Source organism: Lutra lutra, chromosome 2 (assembly GCF_902655055.1).
Source record: "Lutra lutra chromosome 2, mLutLut1.2, whole genome shotgun sequence".
NCBI classification, from domain to species: Eukaryota; Metazoa; Chordata; class Mammalia; order Carnivora; family Mustelidae; genus Lutra; species Lutra lutra.
This window is the reverse complement of record NC_062279.1, coordinates 69,765,769-69,786,331: the sequence shown is the minus strand read 5'-3', so window position 1 is coordinate 69,786,331 and position 20,563 is coordinate 69,765,769. Positions and strand designations below refer to the sequence as shown.

The 20,563-nt window shown below is 34.5% G+C and overlaps 1 protein-coding gene across 5 annotated transcripts in view; it reads left to right on the top strand.

Moving 5' to 3' along the window:
• CLCN3 (chloride voltage-gated channel 3) overlaps positions 1-20,563 on the top strand; it is a 102,281-nt gene that overhangs the window by 55,535 nt on the left and 26,183 nt on the right. For all 5 annotated transcript variants that reach the window (XM_047717698.1, XM_047717700.1, XM_047717701.1 and 2 more), the window contains 5 exons: positions 7,075-7,232; positions 15,101-15,200; positions 16,582-16,769; positions 17,722-17,844; positions 19,014-19,220. In XM_047717698.1, the coding sequence (XP_047573654.1) occupies positions 7,075-7,232; positions 15,101-15,200; positions 16,582-16,769; positions 17,722-17,844; positions 19,014-19,220 (776 nt within the window). The remainder of the gene's footprint in view (positions 1-7,074; positions 7,233-15,100; positions 15,201-16,581; positions 16,770-17,721; positions 17,845-19,013; positions 19,221-20,563) is intronic.

The window sequence follows — 20,563 nt, the reverse complement described above, 5'->3', positions numbered from 1 at the left end:
TATTTATCTCATTTTAATATATGTAAGTTAAACTTTAGACAAATCTAGGTTGCAGTGAACTATATACAAAGAAATGATACATTAGGAATATTTTAAAAATATTGTTATTGTTAGGACACATTATACCTTTAAAATTACTCCAGAGGTGGGGTATGTAGGCACTTCTATGATCCTCTCAAAAATGAATGTTCCCTACCCAGTTTAGAGTAGGATAAAAAGTTTTTCCTTTTCTCCTTCTTCGTACTACTCAGATTTCCATGTTTGGCAGAACAAACTATAAAAAAAATATATGAAATGTCATACATACTTAAGTAAAAGTTTGAATTTTTTAAAATAGCCAGCTGATCTTGAATTTTATATAGCACTCCTTTTATAATAATAGATTGTATTAATTTTTCCAATATTGCTAAATTAAGTTTTCTATAAATGTCATTGAGTATGACATTGAGTATGATATTAATTCTTCGGTAGAATTTCTTTTTAAGTTTTCAAATACACAGTTAAAAAACAATATGGAATAAAAGATCATACAGAAAAGCACATATATGAAAAGTTATACTCATCCTGGTACAATATCTTATTTGTTATTATTACAATAGTATTGACTCTATTCCCTATGCTGTATTTTCCATCTCCATGACTTATTTTTTAAATGGTGGTTTGTTTCTCTTAATCCCCTTCACTATTTTATCCACCCCCCACCCCCTTCTCCTTTGGCAGTGACCAGTTTTATTTATGAGTCTGTTTCAGTTTTTTGTTTGCTTTGGGATTTAGATTCTACATATAAGTGAAATCTATGTTATTTCTTTTTCTTTTCTCTCTTTTCTTTTCTTTCCCTCCTTCTTTCTTCCTTTCCGTTTCGTTCCTTTTTCCTTTTTCCTTTTCTTTCCTTTCCTTATTTCGGTTAGTATAATACCTTCTAGGTCCATCCATGTTGTTGGAAATGGTAAGATCTCATCCTTTTTTATAATAGATGAATAATATTCCATTATGTATAGATACTAAAATTCCTTTATCCATTCACCTATCCATGGACACTTAGGTTACTTCCATATCTTAGCTGTTATATGTAATGCTGCAATAAACATAAGGGTGCATTTATTTTTTCTGATTAGTTTTTTCATTTTCTTTAGGTAAATACCCAGAATTGAAATTATTGGGTCATATAGTTTTTCTGTTTTTACGTTTTTGAGGATCCTTCATAATGTTTTCCATAGTGGCTCTACCAGTTGCATTCCAACAGTGCATGAAGGTTCCCTTTTTCCACATCTTCATCACATTTGTTACTAAATTTTATCTCCTTGATACCAGTCATCTGACAGGTATGAGGTGATACCTCACTATGGTTTTGATTTGTGTTTCCCTGATGATGAGTGATGTTGAGTTTCCTTTCATGTGTCTGTTGGCCATCTGGATGTCTTCTTTGGAAAAATGTTGATTTAGGTCCTCTGCCTGTGGTTTATTTTATTTTATTTTTTATTAACATATAGTGTATTATTAGCCCCAGGGGTACAGGTCTGTGATTCACCAGATTTACACACTTCATAGCACTCACCATAGCACATACCTTCCCCAGTGTCCATAACCCAACCACCCTCTCCCTACTCCCCCTCCCCTCGGCAACCCTCAGTTTGTTTTGTGAGATTAAGAGTCTCTTATGGTTTGTCTCCCTCCTGATCCCATCTTTTCATTTATTCCTTTCCTACTCCCCAAACCCCCCATGTTGCCTCTCAACTTCTCATATCAGGGAGATCATTTGATAATTGTCTTTCTCTGATTGACTTATTTCACTCAGCATAATACCCTCTAGTTCCATCCATGTCGTTGCAAATGGCAAGATTTCATTTTTTTTTTTTTTTTTTAATCTCTGCCTGTGTTTTAATTGGATTTTTTGGGGGGTGTTCTTTATATAATTTGGATATTAATGTCTTATGAGATATACCATTTGCAGCTATCTTCTCCCATTCAGTAAGTTGCCTTTTCATTTTGTTGGTGGTTTCCTTCATGGTGCAAAAGCTTTTCAGTTTGCTGTAGTTCTTGTTGTTTACTTTTTGTTTCGTTTCTCTTGTTTGTGGAGGCAGATCTCAAAAAATATTGCTAAGGCTGATGTCCAAGAGTTCACTGCCTATGGGTTTTTTTGTTTGTTTCTTTTTTCTTGTTTTAAGAGCGTTATGGTTCCTGGTCTCACATTTAGATCCTTAATCCATTTTGAGTTTATTTTTTGTGTATGATGTATGAAAGTGGTCCAGTTTGTTTTGCATGTAGCTTTCCAGTTTCCCCAACATCGTTTGTTGGGAGACTGTTCTTTCCCCATCAGGTTTTCTTGCCTCCTTTGTTGTAGATTATTTGATCATATAAGTGTGGGTTTGTTTTTGGGCTCTCTATTCTATTCCATCGATCTCTGTATCTTTTTTTGTGCCAGTATGTTACTATTTTAATTACCATAGCTTTGTAGAATCATTTAAAATCTGGGATTATGATACCTCCAGCTTTGTTGCTTTCTTAAGATTACTTTGACTGTCTGTGGTCTTTTGTGGTTCCATGCAAATTTTAGGATTATTTCTTCTACTTCTGTGAAAAATACTATTGTTATTTTTAGTAGGGATTGCTTTTGAAAGTGTAGATTGCTTTGGATAGTATGGACATTTTGACAATATTAAGTCTTCCAATCCATGAGCATGGTATATCTTTCCATATATTTGTGTTGTCTTCAGTTTCTTTCTTCAGCATCTTTTGGTTTTGAGAATACGGTGTTTTACTTCCGTGGTTAAATTTATTCCTAGGTGTGTGTGTGTTTGTTTTTTAGATGCCATTGTGAATGGGATTGCTTTCTTAATTTTTTTCTGCTAGTTTTATATTAGTATATAGAAATGCAACAGATTTCTCTGTATTGATTATTTATCCTGCAACTTTACTGAATTCATTTATTCTAATAGTTTCTTGATGGCATCTTTAGGGGTTTCTGTATATGGTATTATATCACCTACAGATAACAACAGTTTTGCATCTTCCTTACTGATCTGAATGCCTTTGGTCTTCCAGTACTTGTTGAATAAAAATAGTGAGAGTGCTCTTGTCTCTGATCTTAGTGGAAAAGCTTTCAGCTTTTTACCATTAAGTATAATGTTAGCTGTAGTTTTGTCCTATTTAGTCTTCATTATATTGTAGTATGTTCCCTCTGTACCCACTCTGTTGAGAGCTTTTATCATAAACAAATGTTGGATTTCGTCAAATGCTTTTTCTGCATCTATTGCATCTGTTGAGATGATCATATGATTTTTATCCATTTTGTTAATGTACATCACATTGATTTGTGGATTTTTTTTTTAAGATTTTATTTATTTATTTGACAGAGATCACAAGTAGGTGGAGAGGCAGACAGAGAGAAAGAAGAGGAAGCAGGCTCCCTGCTGAGCAGAGAGCCTGATGCGGGGCTGATCCCAGGACCCTGGGATCATGACCCTGGGATCATGACCTGAGCCAAAGGCAGAGGCTTTAACCCACTGAGCCACCCAGGGGCCCTAGAATATGCTTTTTTAAAACACCATTGCTCTGTATGTAGAAGCAAATGGAAGCAAATAGGGATGAAGGGACAGATCGACCTACAAACAGTCTGTTGGGGACAAAAGCTGCTCTGGCTAAATCCCATGCTAACATGTCCTGTAGCAGTCCCAGAAGTTGTAAGGGACAAAACCTAAAAGCCCCAAAGCACAAAACATTGGTTCATAGGGTCCTCTGGTTTAAAAAGTTTGAATCCTTAATTTCTGGTGTTCAGATATTTTGAATTGCTTGATAGTTTTTAAGTTAGATGTCAGAGTAGTTTCTGCAGAGTAACTTTTAGAAAATCATTAAAGACAAGACCCATAGTTAATGTAAATATTGTTAATTGTGTTGCTCTACCTTTTGTTACCTCATAAAAATGAGTATCTACTTTTTTACTTCCTGCTTTATGTCTTGGAGTAATAGATGCTTCATTTGTTTATCATCTTTGTGGTGCAAACAACTTGACAATTCTTATTGTGGGGCTGCTGATGTATTGTGTGGATATATGTTAAGTGGTATAGAAATTTTGCTTTTTATATTGTAAAGGGTAATTAAGATCAGCAGTCCATGTTTCTTTAACTCTACCCAAATAAAGGCAACATGGGGTGGGGGGAGTTGGAAGTTTTCAAAATATATCATAGTAGACTTTTAAAAAACATTTTTTTTTAAATTTCAGTCTTAGAGATGTTGAAAAATAATGAAAAGAATCCTTTATACATTTCACCCAGATTTCTGAAATGTTAACATTTTACCACATTTGTTTATTCTGTCTCTTACTCTTTTTCTCACTGTTCTATGTGCTATTTGCTATGTAACACATACTGTTTTGTGTGTGTGTGTATGTATAATACATCAAATGTATTTGTGTGTGTAAATACTTCAGTGTGTATTTCCTTATGAATGAATACTCTCTAATATATAGCCACAGTACAGTTTTCAAAATCAGAAGATTGATATTGATATGTTCCATTATCTGATCTAGAGACTGTTTACAAATTTTTCAGTTGCTTTACTCTGTGCTTTAATGTAAACAAAAAAAATCATTTTTTTCCTTGTCCACATTCTAATAATCTAGGAGCACCTATTACGTTTAGTTGTCATGTCATTTCTCCTTTAATCTAGAACAGTTCCTCAGTCATTCTTTCTCTTTTATGACTGACATTATTGAAGAATGAAAGCCATTTATTTTATAGAATTTTCCTCAACTCGTGTTTGTTTTTCCTTTTAAGATTCAGTTTATGCATTTTTGGTCAGAAGTGATGTTATCATATCAGAAGACCATTGAAGCTTTTGATACGTCCTTCCAAAAACATGTTTTAAATTACCAATTTTATTATCGTATAGAAAGCAGAGACTGAGATTCTCAAATTTGTCCAGACGTTACAAATACTCATGTTTATTCTCCAGTAGTTTTTTTCCTTAAGAAAATTTGTGGCCTTTCAGCCAGCTTTTACCAAGTGGAAATTGCTGAATAAAATCAGGGTAGAGAGAAGAAGAAAGAGCTAGTGTAAAAACGCATAAGGTTGTTTTATGTAAATCAACATGGGCTGTTGCAGGGATTGAGCTTTTAAACCCTCAGCCAAGAATGATACATTATTCATTCCTGGAGTACATCTGCCAGAACACTGAGATCAATATACTATTCTTCTTTTAGAAGTTTTATACTTTCCAAGGCAAATATTTCCAAGGCAAATATATCAGATAGGAAGGGAAGAGAGAACCCTGTTCTACCTGGTAGAAGTAAATAGACATTAAGTTTAAGTTTGTTTATAATATTCAGTATTATATTGAGTCAGGGACAATGTTTTTATTACCTTTGTATCTCCTATACTATCTAGAAGAGTGCCATTAAGTACAAAATTCCTAGTAAATGTCTTCAGTTGAGTTTGGTTTGTGCTGTAGAGACTTTAGATCTGGTTGGGCCAAATGCTGCTCTTCACCTGTTTTGTAAAGTATTATTGAAACACAGCCATACCCATTCATTATATATTATCTGTGATTTCTTTTGTGCTACTATGGCAGAGTTGTGTTGTTGTGACTATGTGGCCTCCAAAGCCTAAAGTATTTACTTCTGGCTCTTTTTTTGACCCTTCTTTTGGATTATGAGCGCTTTGGCATTAATTTGTTTTTGTTTTCCTTCTAGAGCACACAGTGAGATGTTTTACCACACTGTGCATAATTTAGGGATTTATGCAAGTGTAACTGCAAAAGATTTTTTTTTGGAAGTGGACCTTGCTGGGTTTGAGAGCATCTGTGTATTTAAATTTTGGTAGCTTTTACTTTCCAGAGGGATTATACCAGTTTATACTTAAACTAATAATTTTGTGGCAAGCGTTCTTTCCCCATAACTTTGCTAACTCAGTGCCTTAGTCACCTGTTTAATCTTTACCAGTCTGATAGAGGAAAATGATATTGTAGGTTTGATTTGTATTTCTCTTTTTTGTGTTGGGTTGAACTTTTTTTTTTTTTTTTTAAGATTTTATTTATTTATTTGACAGAGAGAGATCACAAGTAGACGGAGAGGCAGGCAGAGAGAGAGAGAGAGGGAAGCAGGCTCCCTGCTGAGCAGAGAGCCCGATGCGGGGCTTGATCCCAGGACCCTGAGATCATGACCTGAGCCGAAGGCAGCGGCTTAACCCACTGAGCCACCCAGGCGCCCCCGGGTTGAACTTTTTAAATTTAAGAGCCATTTGCGTTGGATTGAGCTTTTAAAATTTACGTCTTTTTTGTGAATTGTCTTTCAGTGTCCTTCCTGGTGTTAAGTCACTTACAAGTATATAGTGAACACATGTCAAAGATTTATTTACTACTAGTAAGGAAACTAGCTTGGTGACAAAGATGACTTAGAGGAAAATGTGTGAGATGATAATGTATCAGTGAGAAATTTTCTTACAGGGCAAAAACAAAAACCCCAACACTAGAACTCTTAAGTATTATCTTTTCTACTAGATGAAATTGAATTACATTTTTGCTGGATGAAAACAATAATTTTCAATTTATCAGTCTTCTCTAAGTTATTATCTAACTTTACAGAGTCAATGTCCTAATCAGTAGAAAATAATAAAGTCTTCTGCCTCAGAGCAAAAGATGACTACTAGGCAGGCTTATTTTTGTTTTTTTTTTTTTAAAGATTTTATTTATTTATTTGACAGAGATCACAAGTGGACAGAGAGGCAGGCAGAGAGAGAGAGGGAAGCAGGCTCCCTGCTGAGCAGAGAGCCCAATGTGGGACTCGATCCCAGGACCCTGAGATCATGACCCGAGCCGAAGGCAGCGGCTTAACCCACTGAGCCACCCAGGCACCCCAAGGCAGGCTTATTTTTGATACTGTAGTATACGTTTGTAAGGACATGCCATGGTCTTTAGCCTTATTTCAAAGTTTTGGATGACTTTTCTTGATGTTTTCCTTCCTCTGTTTTACTACATTTCAAGTGATACTATTTCTTTATGAATTACTAGTAAACTATTAAGAAGGTTACGTAGTTCACCATTGTCTCTCATAAAACATACTGTTCTTTTTTTGCTTTGTAGGAACTCATTATACAATGACAAATGGAGGCAGCATTAACAGTTCTACACACTTGCTGGATCTTTTGGATGAACCAATTCCAGGTGTTGGTACATATGATGATTTCCATACTATTGACTGGGTGCGAGAGAAATGTAAAGACAGAGAAAGGCATAGACGGGTAAGTGTTTTCAGTAATTTATAGTGTAGTGTATAACTAGATAATTTAATAATATATTTTTGCCAATGATCTCAGGCTACCAAAATATATATCATGCATTAAAGTACATTTAAGTAAATTTCTACATTTTATGAGTAATACATGTTTTTTTTTTCTCTTTATGTAATTTTTTAAAAAAAGTTTGTTTATACCTCTGGAAGGGACTTGAGGTAGCTTAAAATAAAAAAAAGGAAACTAGTTCAAAACAGGAAGGACCAGGAAAACACAGCATGTGAGTTGGGGAGGAAGATTGAGGTATAGAGTCAGCACGATTTTTGTCTTTGAGCAGCACAGCAGTTACAGTAAAGGAGGAAAGTTGTTATGTAATTCCTATTATTACAAAAGAAGAAGCATATTGGAGAGATAGCTTCGTGGGATTTTACTGTTTTCTTTTATCTCCTTTCTCAGTTTTATTTATTTGTTTTTAAAGTGTTTTTTTTTTTTTTGTTTGTTTTTTTAAATTTAGTTTTGAGAGAGAGAGAGAGAACATGAGCAGGGGTGGGAAGGGAGAGGGAGAAGCAGGCTCACCAATGAGTAGGGAACCTGATGCGAACTCAAACCCAGGAGCCTAGGATCATGATCTGAACTGAAGGCAGATGCTTAATTGACTGAACCACCCAGGCACCCTCCTTTCTCAGTTTTAAATGCTGGGATTTCTCAGATTGAGTCCTGTAATGGGCATATTTAAGTGTTGTAATGAATCACTAATTAAAAAAAAAGAATTACTTACATTGTAATAATATTTCCAGTGGTTTTTATAGCAAATATATATTTCAGATACATCTTGGGTGAAAAAGAGTTGGGCTAAAATATCTTCAGAATTCAGCTATTCCATTTGTAACATCAAAAAAAGAAATGGGGGGGGGCGCCTGGGTGGCTCAGCAGGTTAAAGCCTCTGCCTTCGGCTCAGGTCATGATCCCAGGGTCCTGGGATCGAGCCCCACATTGGGTTCTCTGCTCCACAGGGAGCCTGCTTCCCTTCCTCTCTCTCTCTGACTGCCTCTCTGCCTACTTGTGATCTCTGTCTGTCAAATAAGTAAATAAAATCTTAAAAAAAAAAAAAAAAGAAATAGGGGGCGCCTAGGTGGCTCAGTGGGTTAGAGCCTCTGCCTTCGGCTTGGGTCATGGACCCGGGGTCCTGGGATCGGGCCCCGCATCGGGCTCTCTGCTCCGTGAAGAGCCTGCTTCCTCCTCTCTCTCTGCCTGCCTCTCTGCCTGCTTGTGATCTCTGTCAAATAAATAAATGTTAAAAAAAAAAAAAAAAAGAAATAGATAAATTTCTGCTAAATTAAAAAATATAGAAATTTTAAAGTTTTATCTGTATTTTATCCATTAAATAAAAAACGCTAAAAGAAGAATAGCTTAAAACTGCCACTTGTGAGTTGTGACTTACTGATGTAATCCAAAAATAAAAGAAAAAAACTCTTCGAAAAATAAAATTCCAAATTCCAAAAGGCTTGTTACAACTTTGAGGTCTGAAATTTACTTATAAATGGAAATAACTGCTTGCAAAATTAGTTAAAACCTTTCATATTAATGTATACATGTATAGTAAAGTTGAAATTAGAATTAGATTATTTTGTTTATGACAAGTATTCATCAGTCAGTATTTACTTTTTTGAAGATAGAATCCAGTGGTGATTTTCAAAGTTTTTCATCTTAGAATACATTTTTATTTTATTTTATTTTATCATCTGAGAATACTTATTTTTTAGATTTATTTTTTAAATTTAAATTCAATTAATTAACATAGTGTATTATAAGTTTCAGAGGTAGAGTTCAGTGATTTATCAGTTGTATGTAACACACAGTGCTCATTACATCATGTGCCCTTTTTTTTTTTTTTTTTTAAATTTTATAAACATATATTTTTATCCCCAGGGGTACAGGTCTGCGAATCGCCAGGTTTACACACTTCACAGCACTCACCATAGCACATACCCTCCCCAATATCCATAACCCCACCCCCCCTCTCCCAGCCCCCCTCCCCTCATCAACCCTCAGTTTGTTTTGTGAGATTAAGAGTCACTTATGGTTTCTCTCCCTCCCAATCCCATCTTGTTTCATTTATTCTTCTCCTACCCCCTCAACCCCCCATGTTGCATCTCCTCTCCCTCATATCCGGGAGATCATATGATAGTTGTCTTTCTCCGATTGACTTATTTCGCTAAGCATGATACCCTCTAGTTCCATCCACGTCGTCGCAAATGGCAAGATTTCATTTCTTTTGATGGCTGCATAGCATGTGCCCTTTTTAATGCCCATCACCCTGTTACCTGATACCCCGACCCTCCTCCCCTTCAGCAACCCTGTTTGTTTCCTATGGTTAAGAGTCTCTTATGGTTTGTCTCCCTCTCTGATTACATCTTGTTTTGTTTTTTGTTTTGTTTTGTTTCTTAAATTCCATATATGAGTGAAATCATATTATAACTGTTTTTCTCCGATTTATTTTGCTTAGCATAATACCCTCTAGTTCCATCCATGTTGTTGTAAATGACAAAATTTCATTTTTTTGATGGTCGAGTAGTATTCCATTGCATATATATATACTGCATTCTCTTTATCCATTCATCAGGAACACTATTAAACTCAAAACTCTATAAACAGTTATTGAGGATGCCTAGGGAATTTAGTTTATGTGGTTATATTAATTGATATTTACCATATTAGATACAGAAACTGAGAAATTAAAAAACGTTGATTTATTTAAAAGTAACAAAGTCCCCTTACACATTAATATCAAAACATAGTTTTATAAAAACAAAAGAAAACATATTTTTATGAAAAATAACTGTGTTTCCCAAAATAAAAAAATATTTAGTGACCGATTACCAGTACTTAAAGACTTTTCTAAAGCAATCAGGGTTGATACTAACAAGTATGATTTCTTTTAATATTGTATAATGAAAAGTGTCATTCTTATAAGGATCCTTATAAGAAATAAGGAATCTGTCATCATTGCAGTTATGTTATATGTTACATTTTTATAAATCTCATTATTGTTGTTTTAATGAAAGACTGCTGGATTTTAATATCTGCTTCTGCCTTCAGTCTGTTGTGGTATGTTATTTGAGTTGAAATATATGAAGAAAATCCAACCTCATATAGATGGGTAGTTGGAAAATCTAGGAATATTTTAATAACCTTTTTATATCATTATGGATATTCTTTGATTCTATACCAAACTGACAGGTGGTAGTTTGTTTTTTTTTTTTTAAAGATTTTATTTATTTATGTGACAGAGAGAGATCACAAGCAGGCAGAGAGGCAGGCAGAGAGAGAGGAGGAAGCAGGCTCCCTGCTGAGCAGAGAGCCCGATGCGGGGCTCGATCCCAGGACCCTGAGATCATGACCTGAGCCGAAGGCATCGGCTTAACCCACTGAGCCACCCAGGCGCCCCAGGTGGTAGTTTCTTAAAGATTAGTTGCCAGTGGGTAATCTGAAACTCTATCAGTGAACTTTTTATCTTTTGTTACAGTAAAATCTGTTAGTTCACCTTCAACTCTAATGAATAATTTTGTAACATCATGCAGTGATCATCTGGAAAATATTCACTGTTTCATGCAGTTCTTTCAAGTATTGACACTTTTCATTAGATGAAATTAAAAAAAATAACATTGGTTAATAGCAACACTGATCTCTTTAAAAAAGTCTATAAGTACTGGGAATCTGTCATCCTTACAGTGATAGATACAAGTTTTCCAAAATTCTTTTTACTTCAAAGCTCAAATTCTATCACTAGAAACAAATACATATTTATTTCACTTGAAATGATAGGCTTCTTTGGTTTGTTTTTTGGAAGATGCCTGTGAGATTCCCAAGTCTGAAAAACCATAGTTTGGTATCTTTCTTTCAAGTAAAAATGGCGTATCATGTGCAGGTGTCAACTTTATTTTGTAAATCACATAAATACTTTTCCTCAAGGCATAACCTCATACTTCAGTATGCATCAAAAGGCTTTATATATACCTAACTCAGCGTACCTAATATAAGCAAGACTCAATGATTGAGGCATAATAATTTTTACTACTTCATCAGAGTCATTCATAAGTGAAACTGGCGTTTACTTAGTTTTTTTTTTTACTGAGATACGTGGCAGTGAAGAGTAGGATGACTACCAGTATGTTTGGATGCTACTGCCTTGATTTGTGCTTGGGAGCAGCCGTTTTGCATTTGCTTTTGCATTATCAGTGAAAATGTAAACACAGTGAAATAGGTACATTGTCTTTTAATATTACAATGCAAATAGTTTTTTTTTTTTTTAAAGATTTTATTTATTTATTTGACAGAGAGAAATCACAAGTAGGCAGAGAGGCAGGCAGAGAGAGAGGAGGAAGCAGGCTCCCCGCTGAGCAGAAAGCCCAATGTGGGGCTTGAACCCAGGACCTGGGATCATGACCTGAGCCGAAGGCAGCGGCTTAACCCACTGAGCCACCCAGGCGCCCCACAATGCAAATAGTTTTTATCTTGAAGACCTGTTTGAGTAGGTCTTAGGGACCCTCAGAGTGTATGTGACCACATTATAAGAACCAGTGTTTTAATCCCATATGCCTATTGCAGGCGCTAACATACTCCGGTTGGAGTTTAAATGTGTTTCAAAGTGAGGTAGTATGAAAGTGTCTCTAAGACATCATGTTCATAAAATTCTAAAGCAAATTAAAACTAAAAGATACCATGATATACTTTTTCTCTTTGATTTTGAAGGTAGTCCATAGATCTTGAAACATTTAAAATAACATGAAATAGTCAGTGTTTTAGCTAATCTTATTAAAGGTCTCTTTCTAGATAGGTCAAATACCATTTTCTGTACTTTGATCTATGCATAAAAATTTTTTTTTAAAACCTGGGAAATTCTATACATTGGTGTTCTTATTGCTGTTTTTTATTTAATTTATTTATTTTAAAGATTTAATTTATTTATTTGACAGAGAGAGCACAAGCAGGGGGAGTGGCAGGCAGAGGGAAAAGCAGGTTCCCTGCTGAGCAGGAAGACTCACACAGGACTCCATTGCAGGATCCTGAGATCATGACCTGAGCCAAAAACAGACGCTTAACTGACTGAGCCACCCAGGCGCCCCTTTACTGTTTTTTAAAACATTACATTAAAAGAAAACCTTATATGTCAGTGTGTATAAGTACCTAATTCTTTTTTCCCCCAAACTTCTTATTAGACTTATACCCCTCCTACCTCCAGTTTTGAGGTAAATCAACATTCTATCATTTCAGATATCACTATTTCAGTATTTTGCAAAATGTCGGTAATCTAATTGTCATTCCTTCTTTATTTATTAGCATGAAAATTTCTGTAAAGAGAACCTTCGATTATTTGGGTTCTGTAAAGTTCAGATTATTCAGAAAAGGGGAAGTTTGAAATTAGATGGTTCCCTAGTATCCTCAAAGTTGACCAGTGAGAGTTTGGTTTGCTTGTTTGACTTCTGTTTCTGTATCTTCATGCACTCATAGATTGGAACATATTTGATGTATTTTAATTATCCCCATTATTATCTTTATTGATGCCTGTGTTATTCTTTTTTTGACTGGAAGAGACCTGGATTATTGCCTGTGTCCTTGACACATCCTTAGTAGACTTTGGCGTATTCTAGGAAAACAAGATGATCCTCGCTCATCTTATACATTTCCTGCACCATATCTGGAGTCAGCCACTTCTCCAAGGAGCCCTGGTTCCTTGGAAGGAAGACAATTAATAGGCAGTGTGGGCACTAGACATACTTCTTGCCTCTGGGTTGGCCATTGTTTTCTGGCCTCATAAGTTTATGGGAACTTTCTAATTTAAATTCAGTACTAAAGAGCTTTTATTTAGCCTCTAGTTCTTAAATCTGTACCATCTTTCAGTCATGCCAGAAATCTCAACATCACATGTATAATCATATGATTTACTTCGCAATACACACACAACAGTTTCAGATTATTTACCAATGCTATCCCCATTGATGTGCTTACTCTGAAAAGTTTTAGTGTTTTCTTTTTTTTCCCAATAGTTTTTGTTTTTAGCATTTATCCCATTAATGTCACACATACGAACTACTTCGTTTTTTTTTTTTGTTTTTTTTTTTAAGATTTTTATTTATTTATTTGACAGAGAGAGATCACAAGCAGGCAGAGAGGCAGGCAGCGAAACAGGAGGAAGCAGGCTCCCCGCTGAGCAGAGAGCCCGATGCGGGACTCGATCCCAGGACTCCGAGATCATGACCCGAGCCGAAGGCAGCGGCTCAACCCACTGAGCCACCCAGGCGCCCCGAACTACTTCGTTTTAAACTCCCATTTCCGTTCTAACCTGTTGCCACCCTCTTAAAATGATGATTTACTTTTAAAACTATATGGTTTATCCCTTTATTTAAAAAAAAATACAAGCCCATATATTTATATGCTTATTTTTTCTTAGAAAGATGGTAGTGTAGTGTACACAGTTCTATCCACCTTGCTTTTCTCCCCTGCTTAACACTGCATCTGTCTCTTTCTTTTTTAGTGAGTACAGAATTTTTTATTGCATATACTGCAGTTTACTTAACCAGTGCAGTATTGATGAATGTTTAGGTAATCACCAAATTTTTAACTCATGTTATAGGAAACATTACAGTTACTGAGAAAAAGCAACATGGGGTTTAATGATTATTTTTGAAAGAAATGAACCTACCTTCAGAGTCTAAAGAATGCTTATCTGTGTATCTGTGATTAGTTGCTTATAGTATAGAAGGTATAAAATTGCCTTATTCATCTCAGAACTTAACTGAGCCTTTTTAGTGAGGAAATAGACCAGATTTTTGAATTCCAGCTGTAGCTATACTGTAAGATGATTTGAACACTGAAGCCCTAGACTAAAAATATGGGCTTTTTATTTTTATTTATTTTTTTTATTTTTTCAAGATTTTATTTATTTATTGGATGGAGAGAAAGTGCACAAGCAAGGGAAGTGGCAGGCAAGGGGAGAGGGAGAAGCAGACCACCCAAGGAGCAGGGAGCCAATGTGGGGCTCTATTCTAGGACCCTGGGATCATGACCCAAGCCTGAAGCAGATGCTTATCTGACTGAGCCACCCAGGCAGCCCAAGAATATGGCTTTTTAAACAATCTTAATAGAATGGAAGAGGTTTGGGCTAGTTAGGGATAGGTTTAAAAGTACTTTCTTACTAAGAGAAGAAGAGTTGCCTTCTTGTGTCTTAAGTCTAGTGAGATCTGGAAATCAAATCTATTCCTATCCTGCTAATCACACTTCCTCCACTGTATTCAGTAGAGGACACCTTTGCCTTACAAAGTGATAGAAGAGAGCCTCTGGACCCTACAAATGGGATTAGAATTCCGCATACCTGCATATTTACAGGCCTATAAATTTTGGCAGGCCCTTTAGTCACATGATGATTCTATACTGTACTTATGGGCATAATACTGTTATTAACTTTTGTTTTAAAGAACATTATAATCCACTTAATTGCTAGAACCAGAAAGTAGTTAGGAAATGACAAACATTTCAAGCCATAATGTCTTATTTCTGTTGATATAAAAGTTATGTATCAGCTAAATTTGATTCAATTTAAAACAGTGTAGGCCAGACTCTGTGTGGTGTATGGACCCCTTGCTCTTAAATCCTGAGGTTTTTGTTAAAAATGCAGATCTCTGGATAGCTGTTTATCATCTGGTTTACAGGTGTAACAACTGTCTGACGTAGTGATTCTGCCCCAAACTCACCTTTCCCATGATTTAGTTTATAGATGACTATCTCGTGTATAGTAACTGAAAAAAAATTGTTAGATTCTAGAATTGTGGCTTCTGTTCATAGTTTGAAAAATGAAGCATAAATATTTCTAATTTCAGATCAACAGCAAAAAGAAAGAATCAGCATGGGAAATGACAAAAAGTTTATATGATGCATGGTCAGGATGGCTAGTAGTAACACTAACAGGATTGGCATCAGGTAAAGAAAAACTTTAATGTAATCCTTTTTTGGTTAACAGAAAAATAAATCGTTCTCCCCTCCTTCCCACAGTGTTTTTTTCAGGTCCTGTTGCATTTTTAAAGGTATTTATTTTGTTTCAAGAAATCTTCTTAAATTTAAGACTGCTAGGAGGCAGGATGCTTTAGAGTCTAGTCTTGGCTCTGTCACTTTGTTTATGCAGTTTGGTTGACCTTTCTGGGTTTCAGTTTCTGTGTCTATAAAATAGGTGGTTTGGTCCAGATAATGAAGTATCTTTTAATATTAACATCATAATAAGTAGCTACTTATTTTTTGAGTGCTTCCTATGTACCATGCACTGCCTTGAAATCTTTACAAGTATGTAAACTGCATGGCAGTCCTGTGGTATAAGCGCCACTGTCACCACCATTTTACACATGAGGTGCCTGGAGCACAGAGAGTTTGGTAACATGACTGAGGTTGTATGGCTAGTAAGTGGCCCAGCAAAGATTTACGTTTAGGCAGTTCAGCTCAATAGTCTGCATTTTAACTACCATGCTGTCAGGAGCCCACAAAGTGCCTATGTGTGAGATTTTAAGAAGTAGGAGTTGAAGATCTGAAAGCAAACATTAAGGACTCTTTTAATGACTCTCAGTTTCCACCATCGAAGATTACGTCTGCAAGAACATGAGGAAAATTAAAATTTATGTGGAATCTAGAGGGAAGTACTGACACCTCTAATTGACATGCACAAGAATTTTGTGACCACTGTGTATGTGACCTTTTGATCTTTTTATATGATGAGAAGGTCTTAGATTTTGTCCACAAAGTTGTATATTTTTTGTATTCTGTCATTAAAATGATCTTGGTATATTTAATTTTTTGTTATTTAAGGGAAAAAACAGTCTGTCACAGTGATTCACTAGTGCTATGAGTTTCACTAATTATTTCTAATGAACATTAAATTTTAATGATATTGAGATAGTTTGTAAATTTATTAAATTTCATATTGAAACATAATAGTAAAAACTCAGACTTTAATAACCTGATTTGTGAACCTCCTGCTAGCTGTCTTTTAAAGATGTTTTAGTATCTTTTAAAAACCTTTATTACAAATCACAGTTAATTTAAATAATGTAACTAGTTTTAATTTCAAATGAAGAATAGCCATTTTATATTAAAAAGTGGCTGTCTATACTTTTTTAGAAGTAATATAAACTTACTTATACCTAAGACTTAAAAATCTTAAATTTATATAATATTTAAATTTATATAATATTCCCTTTATGTATAGGGAATCCCCAACTTTCTTTGAACCTCTTAACTTGGTAGTTCTTAACACTCCCAAAATGGATTTAACTTTTTTTTTTTTTTTTAAACTCCCTTCAACATGTTTTTACAGGGGCATTGGCTGGATTAATAGACATTGCTGCTGATTGGATGACTGATCTCAAGGAGGGCATTTGCCTTAGTGCACTGTGGTACAACCATGAACAGTGTTGTTGGGGATCTAATGAAACAACATTTGAAGAGAGGGATAAATGCCCACAGTGGAAAACATGGGCAGAATTAATCATAGGTCAAGCAGAAGTAAGTCTTGCTGGGTTTGAAATGAATTAAAAATTGAGATAGCTAAATGAGTCTTCAGTTCACAATTATAGAATTAATCACATATTAGATGATTGCAACTATATTAAAAGTGAAATGTAATAGGATAGATTGGAAAATAGGAGAATACATTGCAGCGAGTAAAATGTAAAGTTTCAAGAAGCTCTTTATTAGTTAACTACATAGTCACATTTAAGTCTATTCAATTATGACATTAAATATATCTTATTGTAGAAAAGAAGTGCAGTAGGATTTGTATAATCACAAAGTCAGTATGAAATTATTAAAACTGCTTGACATAACATGATTGTTGGGAAGTATAAATTATCAAAATGTTTAGTAAAATAAGCCTTGTAACTAGAGACATTTTAAAGAAATCCATAGATTTTTCTTTGTAGCATTATATTTAAATGATTACTGTTCTTGACTTTCTGTAATGAAGTACATTGTAAAAGTTAGAATATTGTATAATACATATAGTTACCTAGTCATAAGGATGTTTTAAAAATTTTGTTCTAGCTGAATTTTTGAACAAAAAAGAATATATTTGCTTGATAACATGGCCAGTATGCTTTTTCTCACTTGATCTTCAGAACTGCAGCCGAATGCAGTCACAGTACAAATGCAGTTTTATCTTCAGTTATTTCCAAAATGTGATTTGTGGGTAGGCAGAAGTTAAAGTAGAGCTGATTTTCGGCAATAAGATTTTAGGTATCAAAAAAAATCTAGGAAAACATTAAACAGATTAAGCCTCTTTGTTATATAAGTATTTTTTGATTCTTCTTAAATATTTTGTTCATATAAAGCTTTAACTATTGTGGAAGTAAACCAGGAAACTTTTATGAGTTTCACACAAGTTTCTTATGATGGAAAGCACTTGCATTCGGGGTGCACTGTACATTAAATTCATACTATTAAATGATTTGCTTTTTAGGGTCCTGGCTCTTACATCATGAATTACATAATGTACATCTTTTGGGCCTTGAGTTTTGCCTTTCTTGCTGTTTCCCTGGTAAAAGTATTTGCTCCATATGCCTGTGGCTCTGGAATCCCAGAGGTAAGCCATGCAATATTTTAATATCATTAAAAATTTAATAATTGTTATGATGTTAATCTTTTGCCTTTGGGGGGGAAAGTAGTTGTTTTTCTGAGGAAATTGTAATATGAGAAAGAAAATTTAAAAAATGTAAGCTGATTATCACAAGAACTTCTTCTCTATCGTCATTTCATTAACTGTGGAGGTTGATTTTTTTTTCCTCTACCACTAATTTAACATATGACTAAACAAATATCAGAACACTCAGTTATAAAGCTGGAAAAGTATTATGTGGCCTAAAATTCTTTGATGGATTAGTTGATGTTTTGCTGCTGTGAACCTGATTTGAATATATTCACTCTTTTTATGACTATATTTTAGTTAAATAAGTTAATAATGAATTTGGCAGATAATCTTTATAACCATTTAATATTTTAAATAAACATTTGACCACAGTGAGGCAATAGTACAAACTTTTGGGTTTTATTTTTTATCAACAGTAATTTAAAAAATATATTCAGGCTTGAATGGTGTAATTTAAAGAGTACACTTAGGATTGAATGGTGTGATGGAAATTCACATCTTTCCCCTTTAATTTTTCTGTCTTAAGTAAGTTATCAGCTTTTTCTAATGAATTTCCTTTTGAAACTTAATTTTAGTGATTTAAAAATTTTTGTTAATTAAGAATGTCTTTAAGGGGCAGTATCATCATGCAGCATTTATCTGTTGTCACTTGCCCTTCTTAATATATAGGAAAATATTACACACAATAACGGCACTCTGAGAAGACAAAATATCCTAAGTTCTGACACAGCATGTCTGAATGTATCTATTTTTACATAAAATGTAACTATTTTTACAACAGAAGTATTCAAATTTACCTTTTCCTTGTTATGTAATTACAGTCCTTGTATTAAGGTCTGTATTCCCTTTAACATGGCCTTATATCCTAGTTTTGTTCATGAGATAGGGTTGCCTTCAATCCTTGCTTGAGGAGAGAATTAGAATATGATCTAGATTTATTATTTGTAGCACAATAGTTAAAGCTTTTGAAAATTTTTGAATTGTTCCATGGTCCACCAGAAAAATTTGCAAGGTAGTTTTGTAAGTAAAACAAGAGAGTAACTTAAATTACTTTAATTTTCCTGTTTCTTAAAGGAAATTAAGCTGTTTTAATCTTTTCTTTGTAGATTAAAACTATTTTAAGTGGATTCATTATCAGAGGTTACTTGGGAAAATGGACTTTAATGATTAAAACCATCACATTAGTACTGGCTGTGGCATCAGGTTTGAGTTTAGGAAAAGAAGGTCCTCTGGTACATGTTGCCTGTTGCTGTGGAAATATTTTTTCCTACCTCTTTCCAAAGTATAGCACAAATGAAGCTAAAAAAAGGGAGGTAAGTGTCTTTTGTGGCTTATTTGACAGATAAATATCTATTACATAGACTTATATCAGTGAGAATTTTCTAGTGTAAAGATCATGTTTTTAACTTTTTACTTTTTTAATAAATTCTATATTCACATTCAAATGTAAAAATTGCTTGCTTCTTTCCCCCTTTTTGAGTATCTGTAATGTCTTTCTAGAATCAATTCCCAGTGCTGCTCAGTTACTCTGATATTTTAGAGAAGTTTTGATAGGCTACCTGGTGTCCATTGGTTTCCGTTGAATTTCACAAAGCTTTTTCCATTTGTTTTTGCTTTGCTTTACACCTTTCTTCCTCTAAAGTTTTTCCCAAATGTAACATTATTTTTCCCCTGATTTCTCACCATCAGTATTTTTCCAGGGTTGGGAAGTCTTAACAGCTGTGTTTTCCTCTGGAGGAAGTATCTAATGCCCCCGAGAGAGGTGTGTCATCTGCAAAGAGCTATCTGCCACCATGAAGATGTTCTGAGGGCCTTTAAGACCTCTTGAGGTTTAAATCAGAGATTCACACTAAAGGAAATACAGGAATTCCTCTTTATTCAGCTGTTTACGAGCATTTATTTCCTTTACCTTTTTTTTTTTTTTTTTAAGGCCAGCCCAAGTATTTCTAGGAAGGCTTTAAGCTTTAAGTATTACAGAGTTTCCTAATGTTTGTACATTGCTGTGGATATTTTCTAGAAGAAAAATGGGCTTCTGAGACCTTTTGTATTAGCTCTACACTTCGGGAGCCCAATCCCTTCTTTTTTTCCCAATCTAATCTGTAGGCCAAGGTGATACAGAGCACTTTAGGTTTTTAAGATATCATATTTTTATATCATTAAATACTGAGAACTCAGAGGTCTCTGACCCTCGCACAGGACCTTTCATCCTGTTGTTTTAATAATATAACAAAAAAGTAGAATATTTTTATCAAAGTATTTGATTCTTCAATGAAATGAGTACTCCTTCATTTTAGTGTTAGTACTAAAACACTGTTCATGCATTGGCAGTAGTCTGAAAGGGGAACACTTCAGACCATCATAGTTCCATCTCTGAATGATAATGTGATTCTAGTACTATGCTCTAACACAAATCGCTAACATTATTGATTACTTATTATGTATCTGGCTCTGTGACAATCCCTTGCATTTTAAAATTTAAATCCACAATAATCCTATTAACTTGGCACTATTATCCCCATTTATAGATAGGAAATTAGGGCATAAAATGCTAACTTGTCCAAGACTATGTAACAGTGTGTCAAGAGTATGGATTAACATTTATTTTTCTCTGACTCCAAAGTCTGTACTCCTACTACTACTACTATTTCTGCTGTGA